Raw genomic sequence first — 18,710 nt, forward strand, 5'->3', positions numbered from 1 at the left:
GGTTATCCGGATATTAATTCTCCCTATCGTAGCAGAAAAATAGATTACGTTTTTCTCAAAAACTAAGTTTCATTTCTAGTACGCATCATTGAACAACAAGGAAAAGAGTTTGGGCTTTTTTTTTGACAGTTGAGAGATCCGAGATATACTAAAAGTTGGTGACATGTCTATTTTTGTAGGTACTATATACGATTATCAAATTGATTTATGTTGACTTTAAAATAGAAAAGTACAAGAAAAAACATAGTAAAGAACGTGTATACACCAAACGGAAAAATTATTCGCGCATTTCTGAAAAAAAGATGTGCGTACTTTTAAAAAAATAAATCGCACAGAAAAAAAAGAAAATTTAGCGTAGTATTTGAAAAAAAATCAGCATATTCAACAGAAAAAAAATGGCGTAGTTTTCCAGCTCTTTTTTTCAACATTTTATTACGAAAATGAATAACATTATTTTTGAAGACGGGTTAGGAAACCAACATGACATTGAAGGAAACGAAGTTGTAGAGTTTGAAATGGAAATTGACAACGAGATGTATCCAGTCGAAAGCGTAACAGACTACGATAGATACACAGATTTAAAGCCTCCCGAGAGAGGGATCGAAAAGAAAGCTGAGTTACCTGCAGAGCTGAAGCAAACACCTGCGAGAACAAAAGCATATAAGCACTACAAGGATGCTGAAAAAGAAAAGCTTTTTTTTCTTTTCGAAGAAAAAGGGATGAGTGTTCGTGCTGCTGCCTTGGCCCTCAACATTAATGTTCGAACAGCACAAGGCTGGGTAGCCAAGAACAACAAAGATCCTCAGGAGTATATCCAAAGGGCTACAGGCAGTGGAAGACCTGTAGGCAGACCGCCCATTTTAACTGATGAGCACAGAGATTTCATGATCGAATGGGCAGACGAGAACACAAATTCCGTTACATTGGACGACATGCTTGACGTATTGACAGAAAAATTTGGCAAACTCGATATCAGCAAAAGCGGTTTCAACAAGTTTGTCAAGGATAAGTGTAAGATTACCTTCAAGCAGGCTCGTTTCCAAGCTTTCGAGAGAAACAGCTCTGAAAAAATCGAAGAGCGCTATCAGTGGGTGAAGAGATGGATGAAAACAGATATGGACTTCACTAGCAACTGTGTGTTCATTGACGAAGCTGCTTTCCATATCAACCTTAAGAGAAATTTTTCTTGGTCCAAAGAAGGCGAGCGTGCGATCGTGAAAGTGCCCAAAACAAGAGCAAAAACTACTACCATTTTGGGTGCCATCTCGCCTTTTGGTGTTGTTAACATTAGTGTAAGAAGACCAAGAGCATTACCCTCATCAAAGAAAAGAAAAGCAGCAGGAGGTTCGAATGCAAAAGTGGTCAGTAACAATGGTACAGTTACTGGACATTACTTCAATTTCATCAGTAGTGTTTTGGATGTCATGGATCGTCATGAGGAATTCCGTGGCCATTATTTGATCATGGACAATGCTCCTATTCATAAGCATCAAGATATTCAGAATCTCATTGAGGGCCGAGGCTATAAGTGCGTGTACCTCCCCCCTTACTCGCCTGAGCTTAATCCCATTGAGCAATTCTGGTCGGTTTGCAAAAGCAAACTCAAGAGGGAACAGCTTTTGGAAGAGGAGACATTGACTTCGAGAATTGCAGATGCTTGCAATAGAATTTTGTACAGTGATCTTAAAGGCTTCTGTAGATACTCTGCTGCCAAATTTGAAGATTGCCTTCAACGCAGACCTATTTAATAAACTCACGCATTTTGCGCATACACAAGCATGCTAATTTTTTTTCAAATACTACGCTAAATTTTCTTTTTTTTCTGTGCGATTTATTTTTTTAAAAGTACGCACATCTTTTTTTCAGAAATGCGCGAATAATTTTTCCGTTTGGTGTATTGTAAAGGAAAGATAGGCAAGCACGAGTAACTTCTCCGAATTCTAGAGTTACGCAAAAAAAAAATATGCTCCTACATGAATATCACATCCTCCGAACCTCATAGTGTGCTTGAAAAGAAATCGCTTTTTGGTAAGCCAGAATTTCTTTTTTATAACGATCTTGGTGTAATACAAAATGTGTTCTCGCCACAACGGATACCAAATCTGTGTATCCATAATTTATTAACGTTTAGAATTTTGTTTTTCTGACAGAATTCAATATAGAAGTAACATAGGCGTCAATTCCTTTTTCCCACTTTTGGACTTGACCTTTCTTGATCGTGTAAATTTCACTCTGGATTATATCTTCATCTTCTTGTTCATCCGAATCCGAATCTACTTCCGGTTCCATGATTTGTTTGAGGAACCAGATATCGTGGCTTACTACTATAAGTGCACCCGAGAAGTTCATTAATGCATCTACTAATACTTCCACTGTACCCATATCAAGATGGTTGGTAATTTCATCCAATATTAAAACATGAGGTCTCTCGTAGAGAATAAGAGCAAATGCCACTCGGTTACGTTGACCACCACTAAGTGAACGGATCTTTTGCAAGACATGTTTGCCAGACATGCCAACAGTACCAAAGTATGCACGACAATCTTGTTCGGACAAAGAAGGATATTTTGTCATCATGTATTCTACCGGAGTAAGATCCAAGTCTAATTGATCAACAATATGCTGAGAAAAGTATCCAATGCGCAATAGATTATGGTGATAAACCTCGCCTTTTGTTGGTTGTATCTTGCCGGTGAGCATATTGAGCAATGTTGTTTTACCACATCCATTTGGGCCAATAAAAGCAATTCGAGAGCAAGGTTCAATGCTGATAGAAAAGCTTTTAATCGTATTTTCACTCGCACCTGGATATCGAAACGAAGCTTCATTCATGCGGAACACAGGTCCATTATACCGCAAAGGAGATGGCTCAGGTATCTTGATAGCAGCTGTCTTGACAGCTTTTTCAACAACAATTTGCTCACGGAGAGTAAGGTGAAAGCCTGCTCGATTGTTTAATTTAAACCGTTTACCATCTTCTGTCTTTTCCATCCCTAGTCTTTCTAGTTTTTTGCGACGTGAATTCACCATTCCGTGCCTCTTGTCATCGCCTGTAGCTTTGGCTTGTTGCATGTTATGTTGAATGCTGTCTAAAATCTTCTTTTTCTTTTTCTCAGTGTTCTAAAAAAAAGGGAGAATGAATAAAAGCTAGCTAGGATCTGTAGACTTACGTCTAACAAGTTTTGTTTACGAATACGCTGTTCTTCTGTGTTTCTTTCCCAATCTTGATAATTGCCAGCATGATATTTGAGTTGCTTGTCTTTAAAAATGATGGTCTCATCAGTAACATTGTTTAAGAATTCACGATCGTGAGAGACAATTACAACAATCATATCACTTGTGTCGTTTACCAGGTATTCTTGCAGCCACAAAATAGCAGGTAAATCTAAATGATTTGTAGGTTCGTCAAGAAGCAAAACATCTGGCTGCATAAACAGACTTTTAGCCAAAGCAATACGCATGCGCCAACCGCCAGAGAATGTTGAGACAGGAGACATGGATTGACTTTCACTAAATCCTAGTCCCTTAAGAAGTTTCTTTGCTCGGTTCTGTCGTTCTCCTTTATCGATTAATTCAAAGTCTTCAAAAACTTCGGCAATGACTGAATTGGCAATATCGGCAGTAACGTATTCTTGAGGATTTTTTTGACAAAATTCACCGTACTCCTGTTCTCTTTTGACAAGTTTGATACGTGCATTCCTTCCGCGCAATCCAGATCGTTTTATAGCAATGCGATTGGCTTCTTCCACTTTATCTTTGATTCGAGAACAAAGAATAGAAAAAACGACCTTGTTTAAATCTTGACTTGAAGCATTCACTACTGTAGTGTCATCAATGACTTTTCGAAGTGCTGTATAGATATTCAGTATGAGAATACAAAATCAAACTCCTTACCTTCATATTCACGAACTGCGACCATAGCTTTCTTGTCAGCGCTTAGTACTTCGTCTACGACAACAGTTTCTTCATCAAAATCTTCTAATTGAGACACATGAAGAATATCCAAGTTTTGAGGCAAGCCAACCAATACATTGTCTGCTAGACAATACATCAAGATTGATTTACCAACACCATTTTGACCTACTAAACCATAACGAGTACAAGGTTTGAGTCGCAAATGAGCATCGACTAATAGATCTTTTTGATTAATTGAGATTTGAACTCCAGACAAATCAATGTCTTTGCTTAATGTCTCTAATGTTTCTGTATGGAATCGACTTTGTTGAGAGATGGCTACTAAATCAATCTCTTGGTCTCCATTTTCTTGGTCATTCTGTTGTTTTTTCATTGCTCGTTTTCCAATACGCTTTGTAGTGGAATTTGACTGTTTTGATGAATCGGAGCATGTAGTCATAGAAGAATTGAGACATTTAGTTGACTGATTTGCTTCCTGTGTATTTGTTAGTGATTTCATTCAATGTAATTTGTATTTTCGTTACCTTTTGATTGTCTAGTTGAATTGGAATCTTAGTTTCTTGAATCTCTCTATTTGCTTTAAATAATTGATCCGAGAACAAGGCATTATAGAGCGTGTTTCTAGTTTTTTCATTAATATTGGCGTCGATCAGGAATGCTTCAGTTGATTCGCGCACTTCTTGATGATCTGTCAAATCCATCTCATTCAAAATAATGCATATATAATCTGTTGAATCTTGATCCAACTTAATGCCAAAATACTCTAACTGTTGATTGAATTTTTCAGAGGCCATTGTCATTTTGTCTAATAAAGAAAACTTTATTTCTTCTTTTGTTTTATATTTACTGCATTGCTGCGGTCAAAGAATTGCCGCAGCAAACATATATAAAGGGGAAATAGCTGAGGTTAAAGCCTATGACTTGAGAGTTAGACCAAAGCGGTTAGTTATTCTTTCAATTTTATCATATACAACAGACAGTATCGAAATTTCAATTCAAAGTCATGAGTTTGTCTATCTTGTTATCCTTGATTCAATCAGATAGTTCTTGAAACTTTTAGACAATGAAACTTTTACTAGTTGAATTTTAAAACATTATATCCTTTTGAGCGACTTGAAACGCTTCAAGTGTCGATGTACAAAGGAAATAATCCAGTAACGCTACACAAATCAGCTGAATGACTTTCTTTAGCAGAATAATTGCCACTCCTAAAATGATTATCCTTTCAAGCTTGCAAAACCAATTTTCCTTAATATTGCGGAGCTCTTTGCCAAGAAAAACAATGCCAATTGATTGAATTAGTCATCCTGAAAGTCAGTTTTGAAACTTTGTTATGACCAAACGTTATGTTACTCGACTATGATATTGAACTGATTAAATCTTAAATGCATACAGCACCATTTTATGCTTTCATTATTTAAATGTGAACCACTGCAGAGGAAGCTGGATTGCTACTCAAGTGATTCATCACTTTATTTTATGGCAAGTTAGGTTATACATTATAATGAGCTCCACAAAAAAAAAAAATGTATTTTACAGTTGCATACATCTAAAACTTTATGCAAGAATTTATTTTGGTTTACGAAAAATGGAAAAGTTGCGAGTTTATATAAAAATGAGGTGATTAGGTAATAAAGAGATTGGTTGTGAATGCAAATTAAGCTTCGGAGGTAAGGGGTTGAAGTAGGTCGAATGAACCAGTACCACCTTCAACAACACGGCCAACAACAATACGTGATGATGGTGAATCAAGTGTATCATAATCACCGTGACTATAGAAATGAGTTAGTAAGGATTGTTACAGCTATTACGATTCAAACTTACAGAGTAGCTTCAGTCAAGAATTTACATGTAGATTCGAAACTCATCTTGAGGAAAGGTGCGACATTGGAGCCAATACCGATACGAGAGAATGGCTTGTAACCACCTTCAAAGGTCATGTAATCAGCAATCAAAGTCAAGTGGCGGCGATCCACCTTAATACCATAAACACCAAAGACAGCAGCGACTTCCTTAATGATAGCATTTCTGGCAGCTTCAACACCATACGTGTTTAAGATAGCAGCAATGTCGTTAGTGTCAATGAAGTTCACATCAATCAAGTCAGAGTAGGGCCACATTCCTCTTAAGTTAACACCTTCAGTTTGAAGACGCTTGGATGTATCGTTCTCTGTAGGGTTAACGTATTCGAAACAGGTTTGAATACCCTTAATTTCATGAACAACAGTACGAGAACAGGCTTCTTCGACCAAACCAACCATCAAAATCTTCTTGGTATCAGCAGGGAACTCCATGTCGATTTGACAGAAAGCACCATTCACATCATCGAAGATGAATTTCTTGGTGTATTTGCTCTTTTGAATGATACTTTGCTCAAGGTCCTTGTTCTTTGAAGACTTCTTGGGCTTTTCTTCTTCATCATCGTCTTCACCTGCCAAAACAGATTCTTCAAACTCTGCTTCTTCATCTTCAAGGGACTTATCAGCTTCTTCGGGGACAACTTCGTCTTCGTCAGCTTCGTCATAAGTGGCTTGTTGCTTGTTTCTAGCAGTTGTACGAGAAACCTTAGCATCATCTCCATTATCAGCATCAGAGTCATAGCCATCTCTAGCAGCAGCTTCGCCGAGGTTTTCGTTAGCATCATCGTCAGAAAGACCACTCATCTTGTGAGCCTTGCTAATATCATCCACCTTCTTGGTATCCTTAAGATCTTTACGGATCAATTCTTCCAAATCTCTCAAGAATGTAGAAGATAACACTTCCTTAATCTTGTTAGCAGAGACGCGGTATTCTTCCTTGTATTCACTTTCATTAAAGAGATTGAGACGAATAGAATATGTCTTGGAACGACGGTAATTAGTTTCAGCAGACTTGGCAGTGGTCTTTTCAGTGACAGATACATCGTCCACCAATTTAGCCAAAGTCAATTTAGAGGCAGCCTTACAGAATTGAGAAGCCTTCTTGGCATTTGTCTCAGGGCGAAGAGGCAGCAACATGGTAGGTGTCTTGATCTTACGAGCAGCAGTCATAATGATTTCACGAAGACGAGGAATACCCAAGGTAACGTTAGCAGCACCATAACCAGCAAAGTGGAAAGTGTTCAAGGTCATTTGAGTAGAGGGTTCACCCACAGATTGAGCAGCTAAAAGACCAACAGCTTCACCAGGTTCGACCAAACTGTGAAGATACTTCAAGTTCATTAAAGCCTTGAACTTGCTCTTTGTCAAACCAGCATAACGAGCTGTATTCTTGGAGACCTCAGCATCCTTTTCAAAAGGCATCTTGTCAGGGTTCTTTTCCATATAATCCTTCATAGCAATGGCGAAACGCTCAGAAACAACACCAAGGTGAGTACCAGGATTGTAGACAGAAAGGGCAGGGTCGTACTTGTTGGGCTTCTTGAGTGCCTTCTTGGCGTAATCTTCACCCTTCTTGGTCTCCAGCGACTCAAGAGCAGCTTTAGGGTTGTATTTTTGAGAAAGAGCTTCAAAGTTATGAGCAGAGAAACTGAATTGGTTGATATGTTTGGCTTTGATGACATCCAAAGAGTCTTCACCGTAATGGAATTGTAAGACGGAACCATCGGAATCACGCACAGTGTGATCATAGTGAACACGCAAGCCTTCAAGATGCTTGATCAAACAACGTTGCAAGTAACCGGAACGAGATGTCTTGACAGCAGTATCAATCAAACCTTCACGACCAGCCATACAATGGAAATAATATTCTTGGGGACGAATACCCGTTAAGAAACGACCGGTGACGAAACCACCAGCACGTGCGCTTGTATCGAAAGGACGGAAAGAAGGAAGCGAACGACCAGACACCATGAGAGGTACACGACGGCCTTCAAGTTCTTGTTGACCAAGCAAACAAGAGATTTGGGTAGCATTGACGTTAGAACCCTTGGCACCAGAAACAGTCATCATTTGCATGTCGTTCTTAGGAAAGGGACGGAAGAGACCGTTGGGAAGACAGGTTTGTGTGATTGAAGAAGTCAATTTGTTGACCTTGGCCTTCATAGCGTTATCCAAACCAGCTAATTTGTTATCATCACGGATGACTTCGTTCATACGGAGTTTAAATTCTTTAGCGAGAACAGAAGGGTTGGCAGTTTTAGCAGTATCAGCCAAACCAAGGAATTCCAAATGAGCTTCATCACCAAGGCCCTTGCCGCCATCAAGCAAATCACGACGCCATTTATCACCTTCCTTTGTCAAGATCAAATCATCCATACGACAGGTAAAACCATGGGATTGAATGAACTTGATAAAGAGACGACCCAAAATACTCAGAAGCATACCAGCTTTTTCAGGACCATAGATTTCATAGATAGAGTGCACAAGACCAAAAGAAGAAGCACCAAATTGAGACTTATCTAAAATACCATGCAATAATTCACCATCCATTACATTTACAATTTCTTCTTCCTTGGCATTAGGGCCCCAAAAACGAGCAGGGACCTTACTCTTAGAAGTCATGTTGAGTTGAGCACTACCCCAAGTCAAGTTCTTCAAGATAGTAGAGAGAACTTGCTTACCAGTCCATAAAGGTTGAGGCTTAAGGATAATAGGAGGCAAAGTTTGAATCTTACCACCACCTGTACCATCAATTTCAGGACGAAGAGAACCATACAAAAGTTGTTGGTATTCATCTCTTGTAAAGAAAGTATCACGACAACTCATCCATACACCAGAATCAACACTATCTTGGATAAGACCACGGAGAGGGTCACCACTGGTAGGAACCAAGTATTGGTTATCGGTGTTGGCGATGAAAGAAGCTTCAGCACGAGCAATTTCGTTTTGAGGAAAGTGAATGTTCATCTCATCACCATCAAAATCAGCGTTATAAGTGTTACAATTGGCATAGTGCATACGAATTGTCTTTTCACCAGGCAAGACACGAGCCTTGTGAGCCATGATGGAGGGCTTGTGAAGTGTAGGTTGACGGTTAAGCAAAAGCATATCACCATTACGCAAGTGACGGAAGACCTTCTTGTTGACTGTTTGAGTACGAGTAGGATAAGGGTTGTTGCCAGTTTGAGTAGTAGTAGAGCTTTGAGGAGCCAAGAGAGAGTTGGCAAGAGCAATACGGGATTCGATACTCAAATCTGCAAGTACATCAATGGATTGATCTTCATTTTGAACATGAGTAGCACCAGGCCATTTGTTGGGACCATTGATAACAGCTTGTCTCATTTCCTTAAAATTATGAGGAGTAACAGGCTCAGGGTATGTCAACTTGGTGGCAAAGACAGGAGGAATACCAATCTCTGATGTTTCAATAAAAGGATCGGGCGAAATAACGGAACGAGCAGCATAGTTAACACGCTTACCCATCATGTGCTTTCTGAATAAACCTTCCTTCTTTTCTAATGCTTGACGAATACCAGGAGGATTGGTTTTACCTTGAGCCACTTGAGTAGGGTTCTTTGTGGAATCAATAAAAGAGTTGACAGCATGTTGAAGGTTAATGATAGCTTCAACAAAGTTGTTACGGATACGCTCAATCTTATTCTTGTCAGCGGAATCTTCTTCAGAAGCCTTTTGAAGTTCTTCAGAAAAGTCGCGCACAAGGTGACTACCTTTCAAGATAGCAGACAAAAGTTCATTTTGAGGAGATTCAAAGATTTTATCACCCATGACAGAAGGAGGACGGAAACGAGTAGGTGCAACAGCCAAAGTTTCAATAAAGAACATATGATAAGTGGCTTTCTTGATAAAAGAAGGGACACGAGGATCACGAGCACCGTATAACAAAGTAGTTACTTCACCTTCCTTTTCAAACAAAGCCTGAACTTGCTTGCGAACTTCATAAGGCGTCATGAAACGCTGGCCATTGCTGTTGAAACCCTTCACTTCATCATCAAATCCAAGGTTGTTCTTAATGCGGTCCATATGAGCTTGTTCCTTTTTGCTGAGTTGAAGTTGGAAAAGTTTGGCAGCACCATCGCGACGAATAGGAGGAGAAATACCTTGACAATTAAGACATTTCTTGGTGTGAAGACAAAGTCTCATGAAGTCAGCCATGATCTTCTTGCGCACTTCATTAATCACAGTGATCTTGTAATGGTTGGCTGCGAATCGGCGAGCTTCTTCATCGGCTAATGAGTTTTTAACAAAAGTTTCAATATAATCAATGTATTCATCAGCACTGGCGATTAAAAGACTGTCTTCTTCCATTTTATCTTCCAAAGTTTCGTCTTCTTTTTCCTTCTTGATCTTTTTTTGGTCGAAATAGACTTCTTCCAAAGCTTGAGCTTCACGAATAAGACCATGTTGTAATAATTTCAATTGACCTGAAAAGCGCTTCATCTATACATTATATATATATATATCAGTCACTGAATTATGCTCGATGTATCATCATCATTACCACTGCGCGGGAAATACGGAAATGGTGACAATAGACACACTTGGCACGAAGAACAGCATAAAGGTTGTCGAAAAACATGGGATTATAAGCGGGAATAGGCACTTCAATATGACCATAGTGACCGGGACAGTTAAAGTGATCTTGAGAACAAGTAGCACAACTATAAAAAAAATTGCATGAGCTTTGTATGGTGTTTTGACGTGTATTACATTTGTGTCTTTTGATAAGGACCGAGGGCGGGATCGTAAAGACCACCTTTAGTAGGGTGACCCAAAGTGTCAAAAAGTACAGGGTTAACAATTTGCTTGACAGAAATCTTTCTTATTTCATTGGGCTCATAAAAAGAGAAAGATACTGAGTCAACCTCAGTACCAATAGGAACTGAAATGTTCATATTAATAGAAAGGTTTTCTGTCTAGTGAAAAGACTAAAGAAAAAAAAAGCACTTCTTTTTTCATGTATAGCTCAGCTTTAAAAAAAAAAGTAGAAAAGCAGTCTTCTTTTCTGTTTCTCGGTCCAAAGCCACTGAACCCAATGTCCTTAGGTAAGCATTTAGGCGGCGATTTGACAAAGGCTTATATAGATGAGGGGTTAATCACAACCCAACAATTGGTGGTTTTTCTTTCTCAAATAAAAAAATATGGCCAAAGGTATGTGTTGACTCGACTGGATAGCATTATTCATGTAGAACTCTAGCTGAAGCGCAAACAAGTACTGCTCTTCCAGGACCCAAGAACATGAAAGAGTGGTATCTTCTTTCTTACAATCAGGTCTCTTTCGGCGGTTGGGGTTGGATTTTATTATTAACACTTACTCAACTCTACAATACCCAAGGAGATTATACGACTGTTTTTGATGTTGTTTGGCCAGCATTGTCTTATGTTCAAACGGCTGCTTTGTTTGAAGTAGGTTCAACAAAGACGAGAGCAACATGTTCACCCTCTATTGTAGGTTCTTCATTCTTTGTTGGGTTGGGTTAGAGCACCAGTGATGACTACTGCTATGCAAGTTGCATCCCGGTTATTTTTGGTATGGGGCGTAAACTATATTGTGCCCGAGATTCATACCCATTGGTCTTTCACAACCATGGTTATTGCTTGGTCCATTGCTGAACTCGTACGTTATTCTTTCTACACTTTCCATTTAAGTGGTGGTGTTCCTGGTTTTGTTTCTTGGGCTCGTTATAATTTTTTCTTTATCTTGTATCCTTTGGGTGTTTTTTCTGAAATGATGATGGTTTATCAAGCTTTGCCTTATGCCAAGGCTATTGATACATTGTACTTTTATGGATTGATTGCTGTTGCTCTTATTTATATCCCAGGTAGAGTCTGATTGAATTTTAGTCTTGTTTTAACAAAAGAGTAGGTTTCCCTGTCTTGTTCTCTCACATGTTGGTACAACGTAAGAAATACATGAGAGGTGATACAAAAAAGAAGCAATAAAAGAAAAAATAGAGTTTATTTAAAAAGAAATGTCAATAATACCACCTATGCTGATAGAATAAGAGGCTTCACTTTCTGGCATATCAGGGGAGTCAAATAATTTGGCTACTCTTTCTTCGCCTCTGCCTTTTCTCAAGTAGATACGTGTAGATGATCTATGATCGAATGAGCATACATTTTCTTTATGATTCACTTACGCATGGGCCTAATATCAATTGATAAGCTATGTGTGTTATTGAATCCAATTGACTTACCAATACATGTCCACCTACAGGCTTTTTTGGATCAGCAACAAATGTCATGCCAGCTACATAAGACGATAAGCGTGCGATATTCTTGCGTTGCATTACCTCCTGGATCAGAAGAGACTTGATTCGTCAAGAAGACAGCAACATTGTATTCTTCAGAAATCTTTGTCAATCGACTCAACATTTGGTTGAGTTTCTGTTGTCGATCAGCTAATTCACCACGACCAGAATAATCGCAGCGAAAGAGAGAGATAATGGAGTCAATGACCAAGAGACGATAAGCACCTTTTTGTTCAGCGAAATGAGCAGCAAGTTCAGAAATGAGATCCATTTGCTGATCGCTATTCCAAGCGCGAGCAACTACAATGTTATCAAGTACAATATCTGGGTCTACACCAAATCGATCTGCAATGGACATGATACGATCAGGTCTAAAAGTACCTTCTGTATCAATATAGGCTGCTTTGCTACTGGCACCGCCTTCTTCAGGAGACAGTTGAACTTGCACACACAATGTATGAGCCAATTGAGTCTTTCCTGTTCTGTATTCACCAAATACTTCAGTCAATGACATGGTTTGTATACCACCTAGTTAAGGATTGAGCAAGTAACTTATCGTAAAGCACGCACATACCTCCAAGAAGGGCATCCAGTTGTTTACTACCAGTAGAGATTTTGACCACTTTTTCTCTTTGAACAGCAATTTGTTTTGCTGAGACAAATCCAGGTCCCTATAGACAGAGCATGAGCATAAGACAATAAAACGAAACTATTTTACTTGGCTTTTAATAGCTGCTTCTTTGATCTTGTCTACTTTTGTTTCGGATAAGCCTTTGATCTTGAGCAATGCTTTCTTTGTCATCATCTGAACTCCCTAAGCCAAGACATAAGTCTGTATGCTAATATGCTTGCTATTTACTCTGACTGTGCATACACCTGCAGCCTTTAGTTTTTGAATGTCAGCTACACCAATGCCATGCATCTGAAGTTCATCTACTTCTGTGTAAAATAACTAGAGAGTATATTACTAATACTAGCCATCACCAATCATATGCTGTGTAACTTACTCCTTCCTCTTCATGTTGTTCCTGAGGTTGTTGATCCAATTCTTGCGTTTGGAGTATAGATGAAGCGTCTTCATCGATAACAGATCCTTCTCTTTTAGACGGCATATGGATGTTAAAGAAAAGAAAGAAAGAAAGCAAACAGCATAATGAACTTACTAAATAAAGAAAAATCATCCATTGTCCAATCAGAACTTGATTCAATTCTATGAGCTGACTGTACAAAAAAAAAATAAGATGATTATTCATACGTACATGTGTTACATTGACCCCGTATTTTTTTCTATAGTCTTACTTTATGATGGCTGTTGAACGCAATAGTTTGTTGAAGCAGAAAAAGAAGTACGTGGTATGCTGACAAAACAAATACGAAAAATGCACTATTTACGCCTAAAAGTATATCAAGTGGTGTGACTTTTTATCAATCGGGTATAAAAATCAGCTCAGGTTCTTGTATATTTCAGTTTCTTTACTTCTCTTATTTTTTTTTTACTATGCTATCAAGATTATTTTCTGCTTATCGAAACACAAGTATTCAACGCCCAGTACAACAACAAGGTCGGCTTTCTTTGGAAGATTCATCTGAAGAACTTGTTAGGGCTACTCAAACAACGAAAGCTATCCATATACCACTTTCAACAGCAAGTAGTAGTGCATTGACTTGCTTTGGACTATCCTATAACAACACAGATGACTTTATTCAAAAGGATCTTATCTCAACTTCTCTTTACTAAAAAAAAAGAAGAAGAAATGGCGCTGTATATAACCAATCCCTGTGGAGTATTTCTAAATTAGAATGTCGCATTATACACCAAGGCCAAATGACCCTTAAAAGCTGCACTCGAAACATAAAAGTCATAACTCCTGTATATTTATTTATTTGTAAATAAAATCTATCTATTCAAATAAGTGTACGAACAATGGGACTTGGTTTTGCCCTGGTGCTTTATGTGTTACATGATATTATTTTATCCAATAACAACTGATTCTTTAAATAATCTTTTTTTTTCCTTCATTTTCTTCTCGCTTCCTTTCCTTTATTTTTATAGAATGGCTATTTCAGTCTCTTCTTCTGGCATAGGTATTGCTCATCTCCCTAACCAAAGACACAAGATCGTGACCAACCAAGGCTGTGACTTCACTATCATGGTCTGTGGTGAGTCTGGTCTCGGGAAAACAACGTTTGTCAACACACTCTTTACAACCACTTTAAAGGAACCCAAAGATCAATCGATTAGACATACAAAACAATTAGACAGAACTGTCGAAATTGAAATTACAAAGACAGGTAAAAAAAAAAAAAAAAAAAAAAAAAAAAAAAAAAAAAAAAAAAAGGCAGATCTACAGAATTTAAGACTCACGCAACAATAGAAATCGAAGAGAAAATGTTTAAAGTCAAACTATCTATTATAGACACACCTGGTTTTGGTGATTATGTCAATAGCCATAATAGCTGGGTTCCTATTTCAGAATTCATTGACGATCAACATGAAAGTTTCATGCGTCAAGAACAACAGCCAGATAGAAAGAACAAGATTGATATGCGAGTCCATGCATGTCTATACTTTATTCGTCCTACAGGTCATAGGTATTTGAAAACTCAATTGGGATCTCATTGACTTATATTGAAACCAGATTGAAGCCTTTAGACATTGAAATGATGAAAAGACTCGGTTCTCGTGTCAACCTGATTCCTGTGGTAGCCAAAGCAGACACATTGACACCCAAAGACTTGGCTGCCTTTAAAGAACGTGTACGTCAAGACATTGAAGCCCATCACATCAAAGTCTACCAATGCCCTGTAGAAAGTGAAGACGAAGATGTAACCAACCTGAACCGTGATATCACAGCTGCTATGCCATTCTCTATCATTGGCTCACTTGAAAACGTTCAGACACCCGACGGTCGTACAGTCAAGGGCCGTGCCTATTCTTGGGGTGTGGCTGAAGTAGAGAATGAAGCTCATTGTGATTTTAAGAAACTGAGACACTTGTTGGTTCGTTCACATATGTCTGATTTGATTGAGACTACAGAGTCTGTTCATTATGAGAATTATCGTCTGAATGAAATGGCTACACGTAAATTTGGTGAAAGCAAGGTGGTCAAGGTAGAGAATCCCAAGCACCGAGAAAAAGAAGAAAACCTTCGAAAGGAATTCACAGAACAAGTCAAGAAAGAAGAGAACCGTTTCCGCCAATGGGAAGCTCAACTAGTTTCTGAACGTGATCGTCTCAACAAGGATTTGGAAATGCGACATGCACAAATCAAGGCACTTGAACAAGAGCTGGAAGCTTTGTATCACAAAAATGGTGGCACCATGAGAAGATAATTTCATTACTATTTTACTTAATTTATTTATTATAAAGTCAATATTTATTATGATCAAAATGGTATATATAAGGTGTGTATGTACAAAAAAATAAGGAGGAATGGGGGTATATCTCTAAACAGGTGTTTCTTGGTGAGGTCTGTTCTTGTTAAACATAGCATATTGACCAAAAATAGTAGCATCAAAGATAAGTGTGCCTGCACTACCGATAAGAAAGGGAACAGCTTCTAACATAGTAGCACGAGTAGCATGAGGATTGGTAAAGACACCGAGTACATAGGTCAAATTTCCCATGGCAGCAAAAAAGAATAAAGCCATCGACAATCCTTCTACAGAGCGACGACGAAAGTTTTGATAGATTTGAGGTAAACGAGATGAAAGGTAGAGAAAAGTACAGAGCCAGGCAAAAAAACGGCCTACCCAGATAGTCTTGTCTTCATGGTGAGATGTGATCATCATATCTTGTGTCGTCAGACTAGCATCGGAAGTGAAGCCATTGAGCGTTAGGAAGCCAAAAAAGAGCATCATGGTGACATATTTCTTGGGTTGAGGTGAAGAACCTAAAAGAGAAGATTGCTCGTTGATTTCTTTTCCACCACCTGTACTATAGGTAGTATAAATGCGTTCACCAATGACGTTGTCTACAGGAGGTGTTGGTGTAGGCTTGATTTCATCTTGACCATCAAACCAACGGCGAAGGCGATTGTCAGTGTATTTAACATAATAAAGCCATTGGAAGCATAAGATAGTATCGATAATGGTATAATAAATGGATAGATAAAGTTGAAAAGGAAGTTGGCCGGTAATAATGCAACCGATGAAATTGGCAACATCACCTAAGTCAGAATGATCAATACTTAAACTAACAATCAGACAAAACTTACCCGCTAACCAGACAGTCAGGAAAGTAAAACTAAGGCCTTCTGCATCACGCAATCTGTAGTTTTTGATCACTTGACTATAAAATAAGACGATTAATGACTCTATATGATATGATCACACACAATACATACGGCATTTGTGCATTGAGCCAACAAAAAATAGAAAGATAGCCAAACAATAAACTAATTGATTCTTGCCATCCATAAACACATTGACCAAAAATATTCTATGACATTGTCAGTATGTTATTGTTTATATGTTTATTACATACAAAGATCCAGTGAATGGCTAATGTACCATCACTTAAAACAGGACAAGTAGTCTCCATAACAAAAAAAAAAAATGAACTAAAATAAAAAACAATAAAAAAACCTCCTTTTGTTCTTATTTATACAGAAGGAATGCGGTCATTGAACCAAAACCATACATCTGATCTTTCTTGCTATAAAAGGAAACTTAAATTTGATGAAGTCTAATGTAGCTCCATTCATCAAGATGCCCCTTGACGGATTTGGAACTCACTCGTGATTGATCACCGTTTCTTTTTTGGAAGAAAATTTCTATTTTCTATCACTCTGCATAATCATCTTGATATACAAAGCAAATGTCAGTGACGTATTCCTAAATACTCTTTATTTTAGACAAACAGGAACATACAATAGAAGCATCTTGAGATACGGTCAAAGGACTTGCATTTGAAATTTCTTTTTAAACTGTTTCTTTAGGCCGATTTTTCGGTTAAAAAAACAGAGTAAATGATAAAGAAAAGCTTATCAAAGAAGAAAAAGACATTTTTGACAACATCTCGTGGGAATACGGCGGTCCCTGGGATTTATAATTGTTACACTGCTTAGTAGCTTTTCTCTCTCATTTTTTCTTTCAACATTTATAAAATGCTTTCTACTCGTCTTTTCTCTGCTAGACGTTTATTTGTTCGACCTGATTTTTATCCCGCTCGATTTTTCTCCACTGTAAACATGACCAAACAACCGCAATTTTTTGATTTAACAAGTGACACTGCTACTGAACCTACTGATGATATGTTTGATATGATGAAATTAGCCCACCGTGGTGATGATGTGTTTAATGTAAGCCGTATCATGACTTAATATGTATTGACAAGCTATAGGCAAGCACTTCTGTCAATGACCTGGAAAAATACGTTGCTAAACTACTGGGTAAAGAGGCTGCCTTGTTCTGCGCTACAGGTTGCATGACAAACCAACTTGCCCTTCGTGTCTTATTAACACAGCCACCTCACTCTGTCTTGTGTGATGCTCGTGCCCATGTATTTGTATATGAATGTGGTGGTATTTCTTACCATTCTCAAGCAAGCGTCTCTCCTGTCATGCCTAGAAATGGTCATCATTTAACACTGGAAGATGTCATGGACAATGTGATTACAGACACCTTAGCATCTGCACCCACCCGTGTTATTTCCCTTGAAAATACCCTGAATGGTACACTCATGCCAGTTGAAGAAATGAAGCGAATCCACGACTTTGCTCGCCAAAACGACCTGAAGCTTCATTTAGATGGGGCTAGATTATGGAACGCAAGTCAAGAGACGGGTATTCCTATGCATGAATATGGTCAGTACTTTGATACAATCTCGGTGTGCTTGTCAAAGGGTGTAGGTGCACCTATTGGATCCATCATGGCAAGCACACAAGAAAACATTGTGCGTGCAAGACACATCCGAAAGCTGATGGGTGGAGGATGGAGGTAAGACAAGTGTTTAGATAGGCTGAGACTGATCTTCTTGTAGACAAGCTGGTTTTTTGGCTGTGGCTGCTAAACATTGTATCGATACGGTTGTGCCTACCATGAAGCAAACACACAACATGACAAAGCAACTGGCTACAGCGTTGCAAGAGTTAGGCATGAATTTAAGCACGCCCTGTGAAACCAACATGATCTTTTTAGATACTGCCAATGCAGGCATCACAGTAGATGATTTGGCTAAAGCACTCAAGCAGCATGATATTTTGATCGGATCAGGTCCTGGCACCAAGACACGTATTGTCATGCATTATCAGATTACACAGCAAGCCGTGGATACGTTTATTCAAGTAGCCTCAGATGTAGTGGAGAAACGAAAGGCAGATCCTAAACCTATCGTTGTGGATGCTTTGAATAGCAGTTCTATTTACAACACAAGTGTGTAACTTGTTTATTGAATAAAATGTATGTCATAGTTCGTTTGTGTGTGGACAATGATTTTCATGGGAGAATATAGAGACATCGACACCACATGTAGGGCAAAATTTATATGGGCGACTGACTTGCTTCATGGTGAATTGAATGGAGAATAGGTATAAAATGAGAATTTATAAAAAAAACATGGTTTATTTTTATAATTTCTGTTTGTCTTCTAGAAAATGAAAAGATGTACCAATCACAACATGAGCATAAAAAGACATTCTGCACATTCTTTTTCTATGCGAACTAT

The 18,710-nt window shown here is 38.4% G+C and overlaps 6 protein-coding genes across 6 annotated transcripts; 3 read left to right on the plus strand and 3 right to left on the minus strand.

Moving 5' to 3' along the window:
• Positions 1-2,127: 2,127 nt before the first annotated feature.
• Positions 2,128-4,288, minus strand: B0P05DRAFT_462076 (P-loop containing nucleoside triphosphate hydrolase protein; the record flags this gene model as incomplete). The annotated part of the gene is made up of 3 exons (XM_051574101.1): positions 2,128-3,120; positions 3,171-3,850; positions 3,895-4,288. The coding sequence occupies 3 exons, from the start codon at positions 4,286-4,288 to the stop codon at positions 2,128-2,130; spliced, it is 2,067 nt and encodes a 688-aa protein (XP_051439206.1).
• Positions 4,289-5,572: 1,284 nt separating this feature from the next.
• Positions 5,573-10,687, minus strand: B0P05DRAFT_461777 (uncharacterized protein; the record flags this gene model as incomplete). Its single annotated transcript, XM_051574090.1, has 4 exons — positions 5,573-5,687; positions 5,740-10,232; positions 10,294-10,453; positions 10,503-10,687. 4 exons carry the CDS (start codon positions 10,685-10,687, stop codon positions 5,573-5,575), a joined length of 4,953 nt encoding a protein of 1,650 aa, XP_051439207.1.
• Positions 10,688-10,914: 227 nt separating this feature from the next.
• B0P05DRAFT_524750 (tyrosine phosphatase-like protein) lies at positions 10,915-11,767 on the plus strand. The gene is made up of 4 exons (XM_051576238.1): positions 10,915-10,943; positions 10,990-11,198; positions 11,245-11,614; positions 11,659-11,767. The coding sequence occupies exons 1-4, from the start codon at positions 10,934-10,936 to the stop codon at positions 11,733-11,735; spliced, it is 666 nt and encodes a 221-aa protein (XP_051439208.1). The 5' UTR covers positions 10,915-10,933; the 3' UTR covers positions 11,736-11,767.
• A 2,330-nt stretch (positions 11,768-14,097) lies between these two features.
• B0P05DRAFT_462093 (putative septin) lies at positions 14,098-15,376 on the plus strand (the record flags this gene model as incomplete). The annotated part of the gene is made up of 3 exons (XM_051574103.1): positions 14,098-14,335; positions 14,419-14,635; positions 14,683-15,376. The coding sequence occupies 3 exons, from the start codon at positions 14,098-14,100 to the stop codon at positions 15,374-15,376; spliced, it is 1,149 nt and encodes a 382-aa protein (XP_051439209.1).
• Positions 15,377-15,435: 59 nt separating this feature from the next.
• Positions 15,436-16,601, minus strand: B0P05DRAFT_524764 (PQ loop repeat-domain-containing protein). Its single transcript, XM_051576239.1, has 4 exons — positions 16,530-16,601; positions 16,390-16,484; positions 16,261-16,334; positions 15,436-16,212 (listed from the first exon to the last, which is right to left on the minus strand). Exons 1-4 carry the CDS (start codon positions 16,584-16,586, stop codon positions 15,491-15,493), a joined length of 948 nt encoding a protein of 315 aa, XP_051439210.1. The 5' UTR covers positions 16,587-16,601; the 3' UTR covers positions 15,436-15,490.
• A 419-nt stretch (positions 16,602-17,020) lies between these two features.
• Positions 17,021-18,688, plus strand: B0P05DRAFT_524770 (pyridoxal phosphate-dependent transferase). Its single transcript, XM_051576240.1, has 4 exons — positions 17,021-17,346; positions 17,388-17,983; positions 18,027-18,445; positions 18,498-18,688. Exons 1-3 carry the CDS (start codon positions 17,152-17,154, stop codon positions 18,424-18,426), a joined length of 1,191 nt encoding a protein of 396 aa, XP_051439211.1. The 5' UTR covers positions 17,021-17,151; the 3' UTR covers positions 18,427-18,445; positions 18,498-18,688.
• The last annotated feature ends 22 nt before the right edge of the window (positions 18,689-18,710 follow it).

This window comes from Gilbertella persicaria, assembly GCF_025201335.1.
Source record: "Gilbertella persicaria strain CBS 190.32 chromosome Unknown B0P05scaffold_3, whole genome shotgun sequence".
NCBI lineage: Eukaryota > Fungi > Mucoromycota > Mucoromycetes > Mucorales > Choanephoraceae > Gilbertella > Gilbertella persicaria.

Excerpts from the sequence above, each read along its gene's own strand:
- B0P05DRAFT_524750 (XM_051576238.1), top strand. Across the intron at positions 11,199-11,244 it reads AAACGGCTGCTTTGTTTGAA|GTTCTTCATTCTTTGTTGGG; the intron begins GTAGGTTCAACA and ends CCTCTATTGTAG. Across the intron at positions 11,615-11,658 it reads TGCTCTTATTTATATCCCAG|GTTTCCCTGTCTTGTTCTCT; the intron begins GTAGAGTCTGAT and ends ACAAAAGAGTAG.
- B0P05DRAFT_524764 (XM_051576239.1), bottom strand. The coding sequence starts at position 16,586 with ATGGAGACTACTTGTCCTGTTTTAAGTGATGGTACATTAGCCATTCAC. Across the intron at positions 16,485-16,529 it reads TAGCCATTCACTGGATCTTT|AATATTTTTGGTCAATGTGT; the intron begins GTATGTAATAAA and ends ACAATGTCATAG. Across the intron at positions 16,335-16,389 it reads TGGCTCAATGCACAAATGCC|TCAAGTGATCAAAAACTACA; the intron begins GTATGTATTGTG and ends CTTATTTTATAG.
- B0P05DRAFT_524770 (XM_051576240.1), top strand. The coding sequence starts at position 17,152 with ATGCTTTCTACTCGTCTTTTCTCTGCTAGACGTTTATTTGTTCGACCT. Across the intron at positions 17,347-17,387 it reads GTGGTGATGATGTGTTTAAT|GCAAGCACTTCTGTCAATGA; the intron begins GTAAGCCGTATC and ends GACAAGCTATAG. Across the intron at positions 17,984-18,026 it reads CTGATGGGTGGAGGATGGAG|ACAAGCTGGTTTTTTGGCTG; the intron begins GTAAGACAAGTG and ends ATCTTCTTGTAG.